The sequence below is a fragment of the Amaranthus tricolor genome, chromosome 4 (assembly GCF_026212465.1).
Source record: "Amaranthus tricolor cultivar Red isolate AtriRed21 chromosome 4, ASM2621246v1, whole genome shotgun sequence".
NCBI lineage: Eukaryota > Viridiplantae > Streptophyta > Magnoliopsida > Caryophyllales > Amaranthaceae > Amaranthus > Amaranthus tricolor.
In genome coordinates, this window is record NC_080050.1 from 27333211 (window position 1) to 27353355 (window position 20145).

General features: G+C 34.7%; 3 protein-coding genes across 4 annotated transcripts; all 3 read right to left on the reverse strand.

Annotated features, from left to right (window-relative positions):
• Positions 1 to 152: 152 nt before the first annotated feature.
• On the reverse strand, positions 153 to 8352 carry LOC130811263 (thylakoid lumenal 29 kDa protein, chloroplastic). Its single transcript, XM_057677487.1, has 10 exons — positions 8045 to 8352; positions 4534 to 4618; positions 4421 to 4455; positions 4216 to 4281; positions 4046 to 4086; positions 3650 to 3780; positions 2637 to 2743; positions 2361 to 2498; positions 910 to 1044; positions 153 to 543 (listed from the first exon to the last, which is right to left on the reverse strand). The coding sequence occupies exons 1-10, from the start codon at positions 8258 to 8260 to the stop codon at positions 433 to 435; spliced, it is 1065 nt and encodes a 354-aa protein (XP_057533470.1). The 5' UTR covers positions 8261 to 8352; the 3' UTR covers positions 153 to 432.
• A 2601-nt stretch (positions 8353 to 10953) lies between these two features.
• LOC130810920 (uncharacterized) lies at positions 10954 to 11388 on the reverse strand. Its single transcript, XM_057677041.1, has one exon. The coding sequence runs from the start codon at positions 11386 to 11388 to the stop codon at positions 10954 to 10956; it is 435 nt and encodes a 144-aa protein (XP_057533024.1).
• Positions 11389 to 14150: 2762 nt separating this feature from the next.
• LOC130811264 (O-fucosyltransferase 7) lies at positions 14151 to 18952 on the reverse strand. Of its 2 annotated transcripts, none has more exons than XM_057677489.1 (12): positions 18496 to 18952; positions 18033 to 18128; positions 17509 to 17608; positions 17346 to 17416; positions 16764 to 16852; positions 16468 to 16648; positions 16235 to 16363; positions 16011 to 16144; positions 15696 to 15909; positions 14890 to 15074; positions 14710 to 14805; positions 14151 to 14320 (listed from the first exon to the last, which is right to left on the reverse strand). In XM_057677489.1, the coding sequence occupies exons 1-12, from the start codon at positions 18700 to 18702 to the stop codon at positions 14170 to 14172; spliced, it is 1653 nt and encodes a 550-aa protein (XP_057533472.1). In that variant the 5' UTR covers positions 18703 to 18952; the 3' UTR covers positions 14151 to 14169. The 2 variants fall into 2 exon arrangements, with proteins under 2 accessions (XP_057533472.1, XP_057533471.1); XM_057677488.1 differs by having other exon boundaries at positions 18033 to 18131.
• Positions 18953 to 20145: the final 1193 nt, after the last annotated feature.

Sequence of the window (20145 nt, forward strand, 5' to 3'; positions counted from 1 at the left end):
AATATTTTCACAAAGAATTTCGGAAAGATATGAAACATTCTCTCCAGGAAAATTTTGAGATTTCAATTGCAACATATACAACATTACATCACCCCAATGGCATACATCTTAAGAAAAAATAAAAATAAGGAGTCATGCAAGTAGTCGCATCATTGAATCGGATGCTGCACAAGTAACCACCACCTTCTAAGAGATTATATTTTAATAATCACAAATAGTGTTTTATATGATAATAGTACAGCTGTAGATAGCAACTGCTAAAAATGGGAATAAATGCAGGTTTACAAGGTTAAGCACATATGTAAACATCTAGCATACAAGAACTTACTAAGAGGTTGTTGCAGAGGTCTTCCCGTTTATGTCAAATCTCTCTTTTGTGATTAGACATTTAGCCAGAAAAGTAACTTGCAGTTCCTTTTTTTCCCACATTTTTTATAACTTGAGTTTGCTCAACTCAATCTTTTTGACGGGATATGTATATGCTTCATAATTAAATTTTTGCCCCAAGCAGCTTAGCTTTGTAAGAGTCGTTATCAAGTCAACCTAATAAGAGAGCAAGAGGAAGTTTTAAGTGTATTGCTAGGAAATTCATGCAAAAGAGAATGAAGGATTCCAAACAAAAAGAGTGCAATCTAAAGTGTAGAAAAACTGCTTTAGAATTCATAAAGGAATCAGCAAATTCATTCTCTCAGGAAAACTCCATCCCAATTTCTAAACATTGAATAATAAAAAGAAACTGAACCAATACAAGGCTTATGGAGGGAAGAGGGAGAAACGGGAGCAAACAAGTGATCTTCTAATAAATCTATGGGAGTTGGTTGTATCAAAGTGAACTGCTTCTACAGAAGATAATAGTGGCATGGTTTACTATCATTCATTTTTAGTCTAAAAGTAAAAGATATTACTCACCTCATAGTCGGTCTGAGAAACTGTTTCTCGGCTACGCTGGTATTTATCAACCCATGGAGCAACTTCAGGATCTTTAGCCAACAAATCTTCAGTTGCTTGTTGATCAGGGCCAAGAAATGCAGACATGACAGCCAGCTGAAAGCAACATAAGGCACCAAGGAAAAGACTATAATGTCAATCACTTTCCCCAGTTAGGTGTTTTACGTAGATGATAAAGTAAAAATCATCAACACTGCTAAGGATTTGATGAATATGGAAAATTCAACAATCAAGATCTTTATCAACTGAAACGCAATCTTAAATTGCAAACATAGAAAAAGGTAGCCAGTGATATCCTATGTTAAGTCGCACACCTTAACCAAGAATAGAATTATGAGAGTTTAGTTCTAACAAGCATGCAAAGCATAACTTGAGGTGCTGGGCAGAAACTTCAAACAGGTGAGTTGAGGCAATGACAATAGGCGCAAGATGCTCTGGGGGCAAGTGACACAGAGGAGCAGGTTAAGACACAGACAAAGTGCAATTGATGGTTTTTCAATAACGTTCCTATTAATTTTTTATGCGTCTCCTGTGCTGAAGGTGCATCGTTCAAGGCCTTTGTAACTTGTGCATCTTATGAGTATGTTTCGTAAACAACGTCCTTTGTAAAAAACGATTATCATAATGGTCATTTACAGTAGCAGATAGGCAGGCAGCTTCGCGAAAACTCAATAATGTAAAACAATGAGGTGTTTGTCAATGTGGCTGTTTATACTAAGACTTTATTTGCGTTATTTTGGAAGTTTGAGTGGTCAAATTTATTTTAAGTGTTTTGCAAAATGAAGGTTTGGCAAAGCTTATCCCAATATCTTCAAAGTGCAATTATTACCATTTAGCAAGCTTTTCAAGAGTTGATTATATTGTGTCAGGTCACAATCGATTATTTGATACAAAGTTTGATAAAATTACTAGTTTTATCACCGCATGAATGTTTGACAATAAGCTGTGACATGCCCATATTCAACATTTGATGTTTATCACCTAAATGCCATTTGCTAAGTGTACCGCAGTTTTATATTAAGAGTTACAAACATCAATTAGTCAAATCAACTACACACAAATGATCAAACAACTACTGTAATCAACTACCATCTACTAGCCATCGTCATTTACCAAAGAAAGCAAAAAGCTTTCCTTAGAACCATCTAGAAGAACATAGGTACAAGAACTATATGCAAACCACCAATATTTGGTTTTCCATCCATAGTTCACAGTTCACATCAGTAAAAAAAAAAATGTATCTGAAAATTCTCGAAGTTCCGGGTTTCATGATTGCATGGAAGCATGCCACCACAAAGTTTGCAGCAGCTATGTAAGATTGCAAAGATAGTAGAAATTACAGCCAACATTTTATAAAGTGCACTTTAAGCTTACAAGGATAAAAGTGAAGCAATGAGAACAGAAATGGATACCTGGCGAGGGCCAAATCCCACATATTTGAACTTATCCTTCATTTCCTGGACACTAGCTTTATCCCATAGGGGAACTCTCCCTTCTGGATCCGGTTCATCGGCATCTGTCCTCCCAAATTGCTTGTCAAAAAGGCTCCACTGTTGGAGTTCAATTTGAGCATCACATGCAAAGCACAAGTGATAACTGATCATCTAATGGATTTCTTTTCTAAACACCCAGGATAAAAAGCATGTCTGTTGAAGTTGTCCAAGAGTTTCCAAAAAAACGCAACACACCTGTCCACTAGAGCCATACGCAGAATATAATAGAGCTCCTTTCTCTTCATTCCCACCACATTTACGGATAGCAGATGCCAAGAAAGTACTCTTCATAGCTGCCTGTGCTGCATTCATAAACAAAACATGTTCAGGGTATTTACATTTTTGCCGCTTCATCATACATAACATACATGCCCAAATACCACTAAACTGGCTCCCGTCTAGCAGGAGCTAGTGGATTGGAAGTATACAACTCTAATCTTGTAATAGCAAAGAGGTCATTTCCAGTTAACCCCTGATTGCAAAGACCATCAAAGATGTTGCTTCCAGTTGACTCCTAATTGCAAGGAACATAAAAATCTACTTTTTCATATCATGAGATTTGAGAGTAGACATGCATAAATCATCATTTTACCCCTCATGTTAGTCTCTTGCACCAAGAATGCACATAAACTGTTCTATTTTATGCTATCACAATAGATTGTCACCTTTCTAAGTATAGTGGAATGCAGCACTGACTACATCAGCACAATCAAGGAAATTTTTTGATAAATAAGTGCGCTAGAGTATGGTTTCAATTATTCGGGACAAATGCAGCATTATTTATTGTAAAGGAAATTAAGAAGGATAACTATTTCATCGTATGAAGTTTTCACGCTTAACTTTTCCATCATTATTGTTTAGCTTTTTTAATCCATCAGCCTAAGGAATAGACAACACAAAGCATTCAGCTACAACAAAACAAATTGCCAAAATGCTATCCATTAACAAGAATCAAGGGCAGATATGCACTATGCTACTCAGACTCGTGACCTCACCCAACACAGGTACATGTCCACGAGTCTGACTCTGCTAATTGTCTAAGAAAAACCATATTTTTACCCAAAATAAAGTGTCTAGGCATACTAACCATGTTTAAGTATTGAGGATCGAACATGAGTGCTTGAGGTAAAATGAAAAGCCCAACATAGGTCACAACTCACATGCATATGTAGAAATTTATTACAATACGTAGCTGCTATATTTCTAACCTGCAAATTGGATGAGGTCGGCAAAAGCAATTGGCCCACCCTTGGAGTATGAATCAATTTCTTTTTTTGCTTCCACCAAAAGATCCAAAGCACCTGAAAGCCCTTTGTTTTCAGGTCTGCTTATCTCTGAGCTTCAAGGAAAAAGTTCAAAAGAAGATAGCAACTGTAATCTCTAGAAAAAAAAAGAAGAAATATTACTTTGACACCATAACTTCTGATGCATTAACAATTATTTATCAAGCTTCTGAGACACATAAGTGGCAGATGCAAATACATCCAAATTAGGAGAATCAAGAATCATTGAAAATTGATCTCAGACTCTTCTACCACCATGGAAAGTTCATTTTATTTGACTTTTGACTGAGTAAATAGCCAAATACTATTTCCAGAAAGTACCTGAAGCGGATTGAACCATTTGGACCTCCAGATTTCGTAGCCTACAAATTTAAGCAGAAGAAATCTATCTCTCATTTATTTATCACTTTACTATAAGCAATGAAGAATTGAGATGCATATCAACTTATCAAGCCACGCAATATTAAATGCATAGGATTCTGAAATCTCACCTTGTCGTAGGTCATTATATCATTCAGAGAAAGAGTTAGAATGGATGGAACAAGGTCTGGATTTTCCTAAAATTAAAAAAGCAGGATGTGTTAATCCAATTTAGAAACAAAATTAATAAAAAACAAAAGCAGAAAGTGATCTAATGAAAAAGTTTCTACACTTCATATAAACAACAGATCAAAACAATTGCTTCATAGTTCATACCTTTAGGGCTTTGTAAAGCATCCCTTTAATATCAGCTGCAAAGTAATATAATAAAGACATTCAGCACGTTAAACTAATCAAGTCAATAAATGACACGTATATCAGAGACCTACATTGGAACTCAGAGCGCTGTCTTCTCTGAATTAGATCAGCGGCATAGGCATCTCCACAAAATGTTCCAGAACTAGCTATTACTTCCTGTGAAGGTATTAATGCTGGCAGAAAATCATCATCAAATTATAAAAAGTATTAATGCACAAATATGCAGACAAAAGCATTTAAAGTCAGGTTACTGTATGTTTTAGCAACCGCTGGGTGGGTTAAATACAAAAACCATCAGAAGATCAACAAAACCAGAGCAGATTGTTAACGAACTAAAAGTTGTAGTAGTAATAGTTTGTAAAGCATGCCCCTTAGCAACAATCACACATATAAGTTATGAGTGACAATCCCACGTCAATTTTCGATAAGTTGGTCAAACAACCTTAGAGAATTATTAAACTCGTCAATTGATACAAGTATTCAACTTTGTCTATTGATGGGGTCAAAAACCTATAGTTCTTTGGTTTCGATGATGTTTGCAACGAAGGGTCAGTCGAAAAAAAAAATCTCTTTGTTATACAAATAAGAGTAATAAATCTGCGTAAATCCGGCCCCTAAACTCTGCCTACATGAAAGTCACTTAATGGCACTAGGATATTATAATGTTGTTATTCAACTTCCACTAGTTTTAAATTGTTGTTAAGTAGAACCTTCATGTTTTGGATTAGTGAATAACTTGTTTGGTATTGCAAGGGTACACGTTCCAAATCCATTATATATTAGTTATTTTGTCAATTAATGCGTTTAAATATTTTTCTTTTCTTTTTAGGAAGCAGTTTTATAACTACTAAGTTGATATATATGTCCCAAAATATATTAGGTGAGGTGTGAACCCATTTTAAAAAGTAGTGTATGTGACATTTTACACTATCCCTCTTCCAATTCCTAAATATGCAACCGCCCTAGATAGGAGTCTCGTTGGGGTAGCGTTAAAGCAGGGAAGCAGCGTCATCAATTTAAAATTCCACTTTGCAAGAACCATTTTGAGACTCAGTGATTAACAAGTAGACATTACTATTCAAGAGTAAAGATCATAAAGAAAGCCAGAGCTTGAACATTGGCACACAGAACTAAGCACGCCTTATAAGAGATACAAGGGTTTTGCCAAATAACATGAGGTACACCTTCGGATGTAAGGGCAGCATGGGTTCATGTCGACTCCATTCCGATCTAGTGTGTACATATGTCATTATTTAATTAATATAAGGATTCATTGTAGTGCTACGTTGTAGCAAGGGGAAGCAAGTGTTTACCCCTACTTATGGATAACATACATACTTTTACATTTAAAAGTAGAGGATCTCGGACCCTCAATGATGAGAAGAGGTGTAGAAGTTAGAAAAATATAGTATGGACACACACAAGTAAAAAGATCAATGCTTTGATGAACAAAACACACACAACAACATAAACAGTGTCTTAGACACCTCCCTCTCAAATGGGATTATATTTCATTAAGGATTCAACAATATATCAATGAACCTCTTACAATGCTTGATCTCACACTATCAAGCTCAAAGCTCCCTCCTTTAATGATCTCACTTGACCGTGTTTTAACTTATACATTGAAAATAAAATACAAATTAACTGATGAATAGTAACATAAAACAAATGGAACATCCGGGAGAATTATATTCCAACCAAACAACACATTAAAAAGCAATTATGCATGAATGTATGAATGGGTGAATGACTACTATTTGAAGGGTGTGGACGTGTTTCATTACTCTATTCCTAGTACGGTGTCCTAGATGTTAAGAAAGATTTTGGAGAACAGAAATTTAGTGCCGAATATGATAATGTTGACAACAAAGTCAAGGGTGGTAAATTTAGCATCTCTCAAGCTTATCAGGATCTTTTGGAGCTAGGGAGTAAACCAACTCCTAGAAGCCAAATTTGTATGTGGCAGGCTATTCAGAATAGACTCCCTACTGTCGACAGGTTAAGGAAGCGGGGTGTAGAGTGCAATGCTATTTGCAGTCTATGTAAGGTAGAAGATGAACATAGAGACCATCTTTTTCATGGGTGTAAGTATACCAAGGAGGTCCGAGTTCACATAAGTCGTTTCTTCACAGGCATTCGTTGGCAAAACTCTTTTGCTAATGAGATTGAATATATGTGCAGAGTTAGCAAGAGAAAGAATGTTAAGGCTCATATCGTCATTATGTGCTGGACTGAGATGATATACAATGTTTGGTGCCAGAGGAATTTCAAAATTTTTGGGGGCGTTCAAAGGTCAGCGGAGCAGCTTGCAAATTTGATCATTTTTAATGTTGCAGCCAGATTAGATGATGCTCATAAGTGTATTTTGTCAATTAATTAGCTTCTTTGTAGTTCTTCTGATTTGGGTTGTTTTTGTGTTGGCCGTGCCTTGTGTTGTGCTTCCCTTGGTGTGATAGGGAAGTGTCTTGTTATAGCTTTAGGTTGTAACAAGTTCTTTGGAAGTAATAAAATCTCTATCTTTCAAAGAAAAAAAAAAAAAAAAAAAAGACCCAGGTGTTATCAGCATTATCATGTCACATGGCGATTGGCGAAGCCAAAACTTAAGTTGAGGGCATTGGCAGACATACATTGTAACAATGGGTAGCATAGGCTACCCATGATCTTTTTTAAATAAGTAATTTTTTTGTTACCTTGTACTTCCTCCATTTCACTATATTTGTTACATATAACTTGGCAATTCAATAAATTATTTTAATTATTTATATATTAAAATATGCGCATCTAAAAATTATAAAAAGTTTATTTTATGAAAGTTTGCGATCAAACGTTTCAAACAAGATCTCACTTGCATATATTTTTTCTTATATAGAAACCGTAATATATAAAATAAGCTTGGCCGATGAATAGGGTCAATAACCGTAAAGCAACAAGTATATCAGAACGGATGAAGTATTTTACTAAGTCAATCTTTAATCTCGTTGTAAGTTGTAATACTTAAATTACAAGTCAATTTGGATTTTGGAGTAATATAAAATTTTTGGTTGTTCATTAAAAATAAAAAATTTAAAAAAAAAACTCTACCGAATTTTTGTATTAATTTACTTTAATACATTGGTGTTATCCCTAATTTTGAGTTTTAGATCCGCCATTGGTTTAGGGTGAAGATAAAAAACCAAATTATAATTATCCTAGTGCCAAAATTGAAAAAAATTCCTTATAGCTACTCCTATTATATAGAAGTCAAAATTGAAAAATTGAGGGGGCACGGCCGACCCGGCACCCCCTAGTTCGGCTTATCAGTCCCACAATCAATATTCAGTAGCCGTCATCGGTCATCCGTTCCTTTCTATAATTAAGGACCATCCTCTCAATAAAAAATCTAAATGGTACAGAACTACAGACAAAACAATTTCTGGAAAACATAATATTCCTAATAGCAGTGAAAAAGACAGAATATACTAAAATCATCAAGAAAATATGGAGCAAAAATGCAAAATTAAAGCATAATTATTTATTACATTACAAGAAAATTACAGAAAATGTGCACAATAGGTTATAAAGACGAGAAAATTGACTCACGAGTCCAGCCGACAATGTAACGCAGTTAAGGAAATCCCTTCGTCGAAATCCATCCTCATCTGGTTCCACTTTATTAGTAGTACTATTACAGCGAATTGTACTTTGGAGAGGAGAATATGAATATCTGGTGGAAGTAGCAGAGTTATTAACAATGGCGGAAGAAGAAAGAGAAAGTGAAGGGAGAGTTGAGAGGATGGAGAGAGAGAGTGACGCCATTTTTTTGAGGAGAGAGAAAGAGAGAGATGGAGATGGAAATGGAGCCAAAAGAGAAGCATGATTGATACTCTGAGATAAGAGTACATTTTATGTGGAGAATGGAAGGCGGGAATGCGTCTCTTTAGATTACCATCGTATCCATGCGTTATCCAATTGGCTGATTTTGATTTCCGCTAATTTCATTTATTTCAACAAAATCAATACCATGAACTACTGGTAAGGTATTCAAAATAAACTCGAAAATCTGATATTTACTTGACTTTGAAATTAAATCCGATATAATTTGACTTTAAAATAAATTTAATAATGTAAAATTCAATGTAGATACAAAATTCGATTTTAAATCAATCCGAAACATCTGATTCAAAATTGACCTGATAATTCGAATAAACTCCTCTACTATTAGTGCTCCAAGATTATGGTTGGTTTCATTGTTGGTATTAAATACCAGTGAAGTGAATGTATACTTCCTCCATCACGAGATATATTACTCTTTTTGTTCACCAATGTTCTTCTCATTTAGAATATTTCATTCATTATTGTTCTTTTCATTTAGAATATTTCATTCACCATTGTTCTTCTCATTTAGAATATTTCACCTTAAGGGGAGAGAAATTTTAATTATTGTTTTTGACACATATTTAGAAAATAAAATATATCTATGAGAGATTTGGTTAGATTCGTCCTAATTTATAAATTTTAATTATGTATTTTTTATAATTTTTTATTATGTATATTTATAAATATTAAGATTTTAAATTTTATATTGAAAATTGTGCAAAAAGCAAATGGAAAGAACAAAAAGAAACAGAGGGAGTACATTATGGTTTTTGACATTGTTTATCATTCAAGCGTATTTTATATGTTGCGAGTAAGTCTTTAAACTATTATACATAATTTATTAGTCTCCATGTCAAAATAAAATGGCACTAAATGATTTGAAATAGAAAAACATATAGATAAACGGATGAGTTTGTTTTTTTATTCGTAGTTAGGCTAAAAAATTCTTAGTTGAAAGAAAAAAAATTAATCCTTCGTGAAATCCTCCTCCACTGAATCCATCAAATAAAGGAATGTTAAGACAGATATCACCAATATATATATATATATAAAGCATCCTCCACTCTCCTTCCCTAGAGTCTTGCTCAAACTTCACATTTTAATACATGTCCATTGAGATTTTTACTGAAAGTCTTGGCTTAAGACATGGCAAAAGACTAGATGGGATACGATGCCATTCTCTTTTGTGGATGCTTAATAGTGGCAAAATGATTATTATTGAGTGTTTAAACTTTCAAGTAGATGTACATATATATTTATATATATAATGAATATTCCATTAAAAAAATACTATACTTATGACAGTTTAACTTTAACTTTGCTTATTAATAAAGTTTAAGAAAAATATAGTCACGTGGAATATTATTAAATACATCTTAATATTATTTTTGTTATGAATTATATGACTTGAGTGCACATTTGATGAGTACATTCATGTATGACTCTTGGGTTTGGAATCCAATGGGTATGATAATGTGGGAGATTAAATTGTTAACATTGTAGTGTTTAAGTGTGATTTATTATAGAAGAGTATTCATGGGAATTATTGGTGTTAATGATGATTAATGAAGAAGTGCAAAGGGCTTTGATAGATGCTTGCTCGAACAGAATTCTGACAGAGGAAGCCTAATGGTCGCTTGACCGAGCCGCTCGATCGAGTGAGTTTTCTTGGTTGGTCGAGCGGTCAGACAGAATGCATCCAGAAGGTGTCTGTAGCTCGCTCGACCGAGCGAGCTCTCTGTTTGGTCGAGCGAATCCTCTAATGTGCCTAAGATGCTATTTTTCGACCTTTGGAGTTCATGGAGTTATTTCATATCATTCATTATTCAATATTAATCATGTATTCAGTGAGCAATTGACATTAATGTACTTGGTACTATATATATTGAGCTCTCATACTCACTCTAGATACATCAAACACAACCCCTAAGCCAAACACGTAGCCATTTGTTTCTTATCTCTTACACAATTGTAATACTTTATTCGTAAAAGTATTTTGTACTCCATTGATATAATATAAACAAAAACTACACACGACGGAGGACGTAGCCATCATTGGGTGAACCTCCTTAAATCTTTGTGTCTTTTTACTTAGTTTACATTATCAAACATTGTTTTGTTCATTGTTGTTTGTATCGTTCATCTAAGTTCTTAGTGTCGTAACGATCTTGACAAATTATTTCAATTTCAATAAATAACAAGTCAAAAAGTACATTAACATGTATTGTTTTAAAAGTGTTGTAAGTAAAAAATAAAAAAAATAATAATAAAAAAAAACAGAGCCACGTAGGTAATATAAATGGATATTTCATGATATACCACTGAGTTTCTTCGAAATTCGCCATATACCACACAAAATGTTCTAATTCACCATATACCATTGAGTTTTCGTCCGTTAGCACAAAATACCATTAATGACAACTGCCGTCAGTATGCCGTTTGTGGTAAATTAATAATTCACCATATACCATTTACTTTTTTTATTTGCGTCAAACACCATTTTTTTTTAAAAAAATATAGTCGTTGGAATTATGATAAACAAAAGAAGTGTCATACAAACCAAGTAGTTAACATTTTGTTCAAAAACAACTTGACAATAAACACTATTCACCAAAAAATGACACTAAACAACGCTAAGTAGCAGCCTTTCTCTTCCCCTTTGTGTTGCCTTGCTGTGAAGAGGAAGCTGCATGTGCTTCCTTCTTTGATGATGCCTTTTTTGCCTTGCATGTCACTGCATTATGGCCTAGTTCTTTGCATAGGCTGCATTTGTTATTCTTATGCCTCTTTCCTTTTTTTGCTTCATGAGTAGCTCTTCTCCTTTGCTTAGGTGGTCTGCTAGCATTTCTTTTCCCTTGGGGTGGTGCAATTTCTGGCACATCTAGTGAAGGCCAGTGAGTTGGATCAGCCGTGGGGTGGATGTGGTCTCCATAAGTGAGTTTGTATGCAGCCCCCTTGTAGAAAGGTGAGACAAAGTCCCTAGGGTCAAGTCTCTGGTTGTAAATGACCCTTAGACCATGCTTGCAAGGGATCTCTGATCCTTGCCATTTCCCACACCCGCAAGTCATATTTCCAAGGGTGACATGGAACTTGACATGGCCATCCCTCACCTCAAACTCTCCACCACCAGCTGCATTGACATGTACCTCTTACTGTCAACATGGTCAACGGAAACAAGAAGCCCTCTTGTATGCAGTAATCTCTGAATACATCTAGAAACTGTGTTTTGGTTTCAAATATCAATCACTCCTCAAGAACAATGGATCCAAATGGTAATTGAGACCAGATTTTACCATTTTTGTACATTTTGTCTAACACATGAGACCCATCTAAGTAATCCTCAAAGGTCTTCTCATGTATATTATCACGAACATCTTCTTCTCTCACAATGTACTCATCCTCACTGTCCAACTCTATATCAAAATCAGCCTCAACATTAGAAGCTTCATAATCACCATCTTCACTATCATCAGAAGGCCAAGCATCAGACTTAACATCAATTTCTTCAACCACTCTTTGGATTTTCTTGCCCCTAGTGTTGATATGTCTTCTTGCTGCAGTTTTCTTGCCAACATTAAGGCCAAACTTAACAGCAGTGCTTCTAGGCACCCTCCACTCTTTGGGTTTAAGCTTGGTTTGTTCTTTGGGCTGGGTTGGTTGCCTAGGCTGCTGTTGGGTTGACTATGCAGGGGGTATTTTCTTCTTCTTAGGAGTAAGCTTTTTCCTTCTTGGAGGATTATTTGGTTGAGATGTTTGTGAGCATGGAGGTTGTGATGGTTGAGGTTGTGAGGATTGAGGTTGTGAGGGTTGAGATTGTGAGGGTTGAAGTTGTGAATCTCCTGGAAGAACCTCATCTGCTACTGGGGTAGCAAACACTGTTACATATTCAATCTCACCATCATCAACATTCAAAACAGGGACCTCTACAGCCACAGTATATGCTTGCTGGACCAAAAGCTGCTCCTCAGCTTCTGCTTCCTCTGCCATCCTTCTATTCTCTTCCTCCATTAGCCTAATATTTTAAGCCTTGTTCTTCAAAGTTTTTGCCTAACTAGCTTCTGCAGACTGAAACACAAGGGATGGTGTTTCTGTCTCTTCTATAAACACTTCAATTTCACTATTCCCTTCATTCCACTCCCACATTTTTAACATTGCCCCATCATCAACTAACTCTAACTTACGATTTGTTCTAGGTTTAGTGACATACAGGGTGAAGTATTTAGGAAGATACATTCTGTTTCACTGAATCCTCAAACATATACTCAATCAACTCCATCAAATTGGTCTTATCAGTGTCATCCACCCTCACATCAAAAGTACCCCTGGAGCACGAACTAACAACCACATTGTACTCATCCTAACAACAACATTTACCAACAACACATTACATCACAATCCAAATTATAAATCGCATACAAAACAAAAACACATCACTTTAGTATAATTCAAATTTGCATGCAACTTATCACACTTAACCCTAACCCTAACTCTATTTTGCAAAAAAATACAAAATCAGAACTCGAAATGCAAATGGATAAGGATAGTAATACCTTGCGTATGCTTAATCCACCGAATTAGCGAACTTTGTGCGAAATTCAGTCACGACCACTTGTGTTTGGGTTCTAAATCACTTCACAAGCTTGCAATTCACTTTACACAAATCGATTTTAAGGATTTTTGATGGATTTTAAGGGTTCTAGATCAATGAAGACGAATACAAAGTCTCTTGAATGGAGAAGAAGAAAGATGGAGGATCAATTTTTTGAAGTAATGCTTTGTATTTGGGAAAGTCAAGCCTAACAATGGTGCCAGTTGAATGCGTAAGGGCATACTGGTAATTTATCACAAATGGCACACTGACAGCTGTTGTCATTAATGGTATTCTGTGCTAACGGACGTAAACTCAATGGTATATGATGAATTAAAACATTTCGTGTGGTATATGGTGAATTTCGAAAAAACTCGGTGGTATATTATAAAATATCCGTAATATAAAATGCATTTGAAATGCATTTGAAGCACATTTACAAACTACTACTAGTCGAAACATGAACCCTCCAACCCTTCAATAAGGTTTGTCGTAAGCAAATTCGGGAGAGAACCTATATTAATATTATGATTTATGAAAATTAAATTAATATAATGTGATTTTTTTTTTGTCCACTCCCGCTTTGCTTTCTCCTTTACAATAATTTATGGTACTTTTTGTCTTCGTAAAGGAAAGGTAAGGCACCACAAAAAAGATGTTGAACATGAAGATTAAATAATATCCATTATTCGGTCAAAAAATAAATCATTTTTATTGGCATTTGATGAACAAATAAATGAATAAATCTTGTTCAAACTATACATGTTAATTACCAAATCGTTATCTACCCACTAAAGAATAAAAACTGCAACAGCAGCAAGGTATTCCTATGTAAAGGGAGGAACCAAAAATCGAAGAAAACAAAACATAGAAAAGTAGAAACCCGGGTGAGGAACATTAAGACGATTCTCCTCCGCTCTAGCCCAAAAAAAGTCGTGTGTTTCGCCTTCTGCAATCTACTTAAAGAAAATGTACAAATTTTGCCTCCCAACCAAAAAATGGGGTCATATTTAAGATTTAAGAATAATAAACTCGCCTCTCATTTAGCCAAAATCATGGTCGTCTCGATGGAATTGAACCGAAAAGGTTCACATCATGTTTTGAGCCAGGCTTCAAGAATGTACACTTTAGCGTGTGCATCGAATCAGAGGATGTCGTCAGAATTTTCAGCTCGACTTTCAAGTGGGTGAAATGGTGTTAGAGAAGTCTTTTATATGAAGCAAAATTGTGTGTTAACTATGAAATCATTCCTGCAGGTTAGTTATTTGATGGTGGAAGTATTCAGCTCAAAGGATGACCTCTGACACAAACATTCTGGCAGAGGATTTTCGTAAAATACTTCTTCGGAGCGAAATCTGTCCATGCCCTTTGTTCCTGATACTGGACCTTTTCGCTTTCTCGGTGACCCTTGCCTGTGTAGAAAAAAAATCCATCAATGTATGTCTATGATGTTAATTCCTAAGCGTGTACGCGTCATATATCATGGGAGGTCGAAAACAGATCATTTAATCAAACGTCAGCTCAATTCATTTTAGGACATCATTCGGTGATTCATCATTTGATCCCGTTTTAGGGTAAGTTATCATTTTTTGGTAGGTTGGTATTTGGGTAATCATCATTGTACTCGATGTATCACGCCTATAGGAATTATGATCAGGGTTTGGGGATAAAAAGACAAGCCGGCAGCCCATACCCATAAAAGAGGATGCAGCCAAAGAGTCCCTCGGCTCGAAAAAGATCCTCAGACAAAGATTAAGTTTCAAAATTATATTTAAAATGGCAAGTTAATCCTTGAACTTACCATCTTCGGTGGATTTCAATTATTCGTTCTGACAATTTCTTCCCTTCTTTTAATGAACCTCTCTCAACCTTGTCAAACAAGCGAACAAGGGCCCTCCTGGTATCGTGACAAAACAATTTAATTTCACAACGTTGAAAAACATTCATTAATCACAAAAGCCAGCTTCGGAAAAGAAATCACCTATCAGGAATGATTGTTTTTCTATGACCTAAATATCGACGATGACCTTCAACTGCTTTTGCCATATTCCCTGTGTGCGTAGGAATGAATACATCGCTTTCAACAGAAACAATATAATCCAGCGCAGCCATTTGAGAGGCATGATTAATAAAAGGTTCAAGTTCTTCTGCAGATGCTATTTTATCCTAAAAACAAACAAGAGGTAGAGTTAATGACATATTACAAGTCCAAGTTTTAAGCTTTCCTAAGACTAACGACCACATTTTAAAAGATCGACATTTTATGACCTAGGTCGGCCATGGCCATGAGGTAATCAGAAAATGCAAAGGAATAACAAAGTAGAAAGGGTAGTATTAAACATTGTAAGAATAAAACGTAATTATAGTCTATTCAGGAGGAGTGTTCTAAGTTCCATAAAATAAAACTTTCTAGTTGAACAACATATATGCTATGTTACTTGGACTTGACTAATGTCGGCACTGTTACGTGTCCAAGTGTCGGATACGTCTAAATATTCAATTTTGAGCCTAAAATAAAGTGTCTAAGTGTCATACCAATGTTTGAGCATCAAAGATCGGACACGAGTACGTGAAGTAAAATGAAGAGTCCGAGTAACATAGCATATATGATACCGGTGCTTTGATCCTGACACTCTAAGGTTCCTGCACCAAATGGCTTTATTTCTTATTTTCCTTATTTCTACCTAATTAAAATCTCATCCTGGCATTGGCCGATTAATATGTGCAACCAGTTATCTAGGCTAAAAGTTCCAAGTGATGTATAGGAGCAGAACATAGAGGGTATACCTTGTTCAATAAGATTGAATAACGAGACCGCAAATCAGCTATACGAGATTCACCACCATATATCTCTCCAGCAGCAATATAGATGGGAGTGTCCGATGGAAATCCAAGAGCTGAAAGAAAAAGGCCAACCTCCTTTGGCGTTAAGGGACAAAACCCTTTATTTCTTTGTTCTGTCGCATTAATATCCTTCACTTTCCAATGTGTGGTATTTTCCCTTCAATTTCATAACAGCATAACATAGCTTCATTACGTTAGCAAAACTAGGACTCAGAAACAGTCTAAAACACATCGCACGTTTGCAACATATCGACTTACCTAATCATTGTCAACTCGTCGGCCTCTTCAGGTGATAACCCATGGGAGCATCCACTGAATGCAAGCATATCTTTCTCATACCGTAAGTGCAAAGCAATATAACGGCCATAATTCCTCATTCTCTGAACTAGCAACTACACAAAAGAGAGTAACATTTAACCTCAATACGTCAATTCAAAGCTTATATAATTAAGCATTTATATATGTATTCAGTGAGGTTATACTTTTCCCATTGCTTCAATCCTAGGAGAAAAGCGAAGGGCTTCATAACAGGCACGGCAGCGTAACTTTTGAATGTCGAGGGGAAGATTATTATTTGCTAATCGAGAATCAGATTTGGCTGCTCGGATCACCTACGCGAAAAAAACTAGAAGTTTAGAATCACCCATCAAAATGCAGATATTACTTCTTCGGAAATTCGCTAAACGGCATTTAACAAGAAAATAGTAACACATACTTGAAAGTTGCTCCACATGCCAGCAATTTCATTTTGGTAGTAGTCTAACCCAGACCAACTTCGAAAATGCTTCACCGCTCTAGGAGCAGTCGAAAGCTCCTTGGGTAGCTTTTCTACTACTTTGATATCACCAGCCAAAGAAGTAATGAAATGATCTTGATCAAAAACATCCCCAAAGTTGCTGCAATAAATTTATGGAGACATTAGCAAAAGCGAGATGAAAAGCATTCAAATCATCTGCACCAGTCACTAGAGAGTAGAGGCCATGTCAAGAGCAATAGAAATACAATGTATACCTTGAGTCTTGCCAAAATGACCTCTTATCAAGTTCTGGGATTACGAGCGTTGCATTGATGATCCGTGCCACAGCCACCATATCACATATCTGGAATGCAAGTACAAAAGTAATTATGATTTTTCTTCTTGCATAGATTCATAATGTACCCATCTGCTTGCTAATAGAACCTCCGGTGTGTTTACAGGCTATTCAACTAATTTCAATCTTTCGAACACCATCCAGCGTAATATAATTCGCTTTTTAAATTCGCGATTCACTGAAAATGACCCTAAAATAGCCCTAAACCAACCATAGTTCGCTTTTTTTTATTCGTGACTCGCTAGGAGATTAGTGAATCATGTGACGGTGATACCATCAAATGAAATTAAAGGGTCACTAACTCTGGTCACCACAATGTGTTTTCACAAAGATTAACAACAATGCCAAAAGTATAATCACAAGCAGATGGGGTTGGCTACATAAACCAAGGTTTCAATTTTATGCTAAATCAAAAACTCATCCTTGAAAATAAACTCAAAACAATAAAGAGATACTATTAATAAGTGTCTAAAGGAAGGGAAAGAATAGAGAGAGAACGAACCCCAGTTCTCATTTGATTAAGACCACCATTAGTATTAACAAGCAGGTAACCTTGTGACGACTCTGAAGGAGCTGAAAATGCATGAACCATAACAGTATGATGAGCATATATGACAAATTCAAGAAATTCTTAAATCAAAGAAAACCAACGATCAATTCCTTACGTGTATATGAATCACTAGGCTCTACACAAGGCATAAGATCACGATTAGGAGGCTTCTTCCACAATTTAGCATAGTCTGATACCCCAGTGGCACCAACCAACTGTCAAATATAAACGAGTGAAAATTTGATCAAAAAATATGCATAAATTTTATTGCATCATATATATGTTAATGGCAGCAATGTCACTCATATTTTTCTCTATACAGGGCTCTTACTGTTTGGGGTAAAATTGACCGCATTCCTTTGCCCTCTTTATTGAGAGGGTATGGGTATAGATTGTCCGTTACCTTTCCTCACCCGGACCCTGTTTTCTAGCGGGGAATCGGGTTGATGATGATGATATATGTTCATAACATATAGTCTTTGAATCTTTGCATTAGAAATACACTTACAAAACCCCGCAATTCGTTCTAATTCAGTGTAATCCTAATTCTCTAGACCCTTAAAATTGAATCAAACCAAAAAACATGCAAATTATATGAAAAAATTGAAACTTGTAAAGTAAAATGTAAGAAGTGACAACCTTCTCTGGAGTATGTGAAGGTTTTGTAACATTTGGAGGTGCATTTTCCAGTACATGCTCTTTCTCGGCATTAAATTTCTGGAAATTAGCTTCATGCTGCTGCATATAGAAACACACCCAATAATCAGCAATCAATTCAGGACTAATTCCACTCAAACAACAACACTAAACAGTATAACCACAATAATAATATTTCCAAAAAAAAAATTAAAAAAAAAAAAACAGAACAATGCCCAATTGCCCATTAAAACAATCATATTAAAACAATCAGCACAAAAAAGCATTCTGCAAGCTACCCATCATTATATATGCAGAAAAACAATTTACCCAGTAATAAATTTTTTCAACCTTAAATACCCAATAATGGTAATTTCTCAATAACCCATCAAATTAAATCAAAAAATAAAAAACCCATTATCAGAAATCAAATAAAAAAAATTAAAGAGGAGAGACAGAAAAAAACCGTAGGAAGTTTGTAGGGATCAGGCAAACTAGGAACTCTGGGTATATGAATAATGAAAAGAGCCAATAACCCTATCATACTAACAGCGGAAATTAGCAACTTCCGCGTAACTTTAAGTGTAATCAATTTTTTCTTCTGCGTCATAATCTTTCTCTCTCTAGAAACACTAAATTTTACAGGAAACCTTTTTTTTTCTAACCAAACCATTCAAATGATCACAGAATGTAAAAGCGTTGATATTGATTTATTTTATCAACGTTTTGTCGGTTGACGCTTTTATGATTATTGACGCTGAAACTCTTGTCAGATTGTATGTATTTTCCGGCTCAATTGAGAAAACGTCGAATTCTGAGCTTAACGGTTCAGCTTTAATTAATAAATCAATATTATTACTATTAATGAAGGAGGAGGGGGTTGAGATTCTGGGTAACGTGGGAAGGAGGAAGAGAGAAGTGGAGATGGGGGGTTAGGATTTATTCATAATGGTATTTATAATTATAATTAATTATTGTATTAGTTATTATTTACGATTATTATGATGATTAATTTTGATAAATTATTAAGCCGAAATTTAAGCCCTAATTTGTCATTATCTTTTTCATTCCTTCCTCTTTTCCTTGAACTACCATTAGCTCATATAGCCCATAACTAAGAAATCGGAATTTTAATATTTAATTTTGTTTTTGTAACTAATTACATAGAATTGAGTGTTAGAGATATATTTTTTAAATATTATATATCCAATATCTTATCTTTCTATGGGATATAGATATATTCTTAATTTTGTTGTTTTTAATTATTATTTTTAAAAAATTTCGATAATATAATATAGGTTTTAATTTTAGAATTAATTAATAATTAACTATTAATTTTATTTTAAAAAAAAATCCAACAAAAGAAATAAAGAATAGAAGGTGGGCCTCGTTTTCGTACTAATGCAATTAGGTTGGATAGGTCTTTAATTTTTTTATTGTATATTTCTCTTTTTCGAATGAATGAAAAAAAAAATCTTTTGCCAAAATAAAAAATATAAAATTTTAAAAGAAAACTTTCATCATTGGGTGGTTATTTTCTAAAACTCGCATTTGTGTGTATGTTTCACGTAGCGATTTAAGTTGTTGTTGATGGTTTAATATTATTGTTCGGTAAAACTTAAAAGTAGTTTTTAGTGGTGTATGTAACTGTTTTGAAAAGTTAAAACTTGTAACATTTTAAGAATTAAAAATAGCGTTTCAAAATTTTTCATATTATGTATTTGTGTTTATATTTTATTTTTCAATTTTCAGACCAAATGTAATAATTTAGTTACACATACTAATAGGTAATTAAAAATTAAATTTCAAATTACATAATAAATAGTAGATAATTTTGCTTAAGGTATGTTAACTATGAATAATTGTTCTCTTGTTGTATTAGGTTGTTGTGCTCATAATTGAAGGGCAGCTAATTAGAATCCCTTAATCATATATACTTGCAAGTTGCAACAATTGTGTCGATGTACTATGAATATTCTCTAGCTAGCTAAATTAACTAACTTAATGTAGTTTAGAATATTCATCAAATAAGTTTGCCAACAATAGTTTGACAATAGATAATAGTAGTAGTTCTCACGATGCTAGCTTAAGTAACTCATTTAATTAGAGATATATA

Coding starts and splice junctions, on each gene's coding strand:
- LOC130811264 (XM_057677488.1), bottom strand. CDS start 18,702: ATGGTTTGGTTAGAAAAAAAAAGGTTTCCTGTAAAATTTAGTGTTTCT. Junction 18,132..18,495: donor ATCCCTACAAACTTCCTACG/GTTTTTTTCTGT, acceptor TTCTATATGCAG/CAGCATGAAGCTAATTTCCA. Junction 14,321..14,709: donor ATTGAAATCCACCGAAGATG/GTAAGTTCAAGG, acceptor TTTTCTACACAG/GCAAGGGTCACCGAGAAAGC.
- LOC130810920 (XM_057677041.1), bottom strand. CDS start 11,388: ATGACTTGCGGGTGTGGGAAATGGCAAGGATCAGAGATCCCTTGCAAG.
- LOC130811263 (XM_057677487.1), bottom strand. CDS start 8,260: ATGGCGTCACTCTCTCTCTCCATCCTCTCAACTCTCCCTTCACTTTCT. Junction 4,087..4,215: donor ATATAATGACCTACGACAAG/GTGAGATTTCAG, acceptor TTAAATTTGTAG/GCTACGAAATCTGGAGGTCC. Junction 544..909: donor TTTCTCAGACCGACTATGAG/GTGAGTAATATC, acceptor CTCTCTTATTAG/GTTGACTTGATAACGACTCT.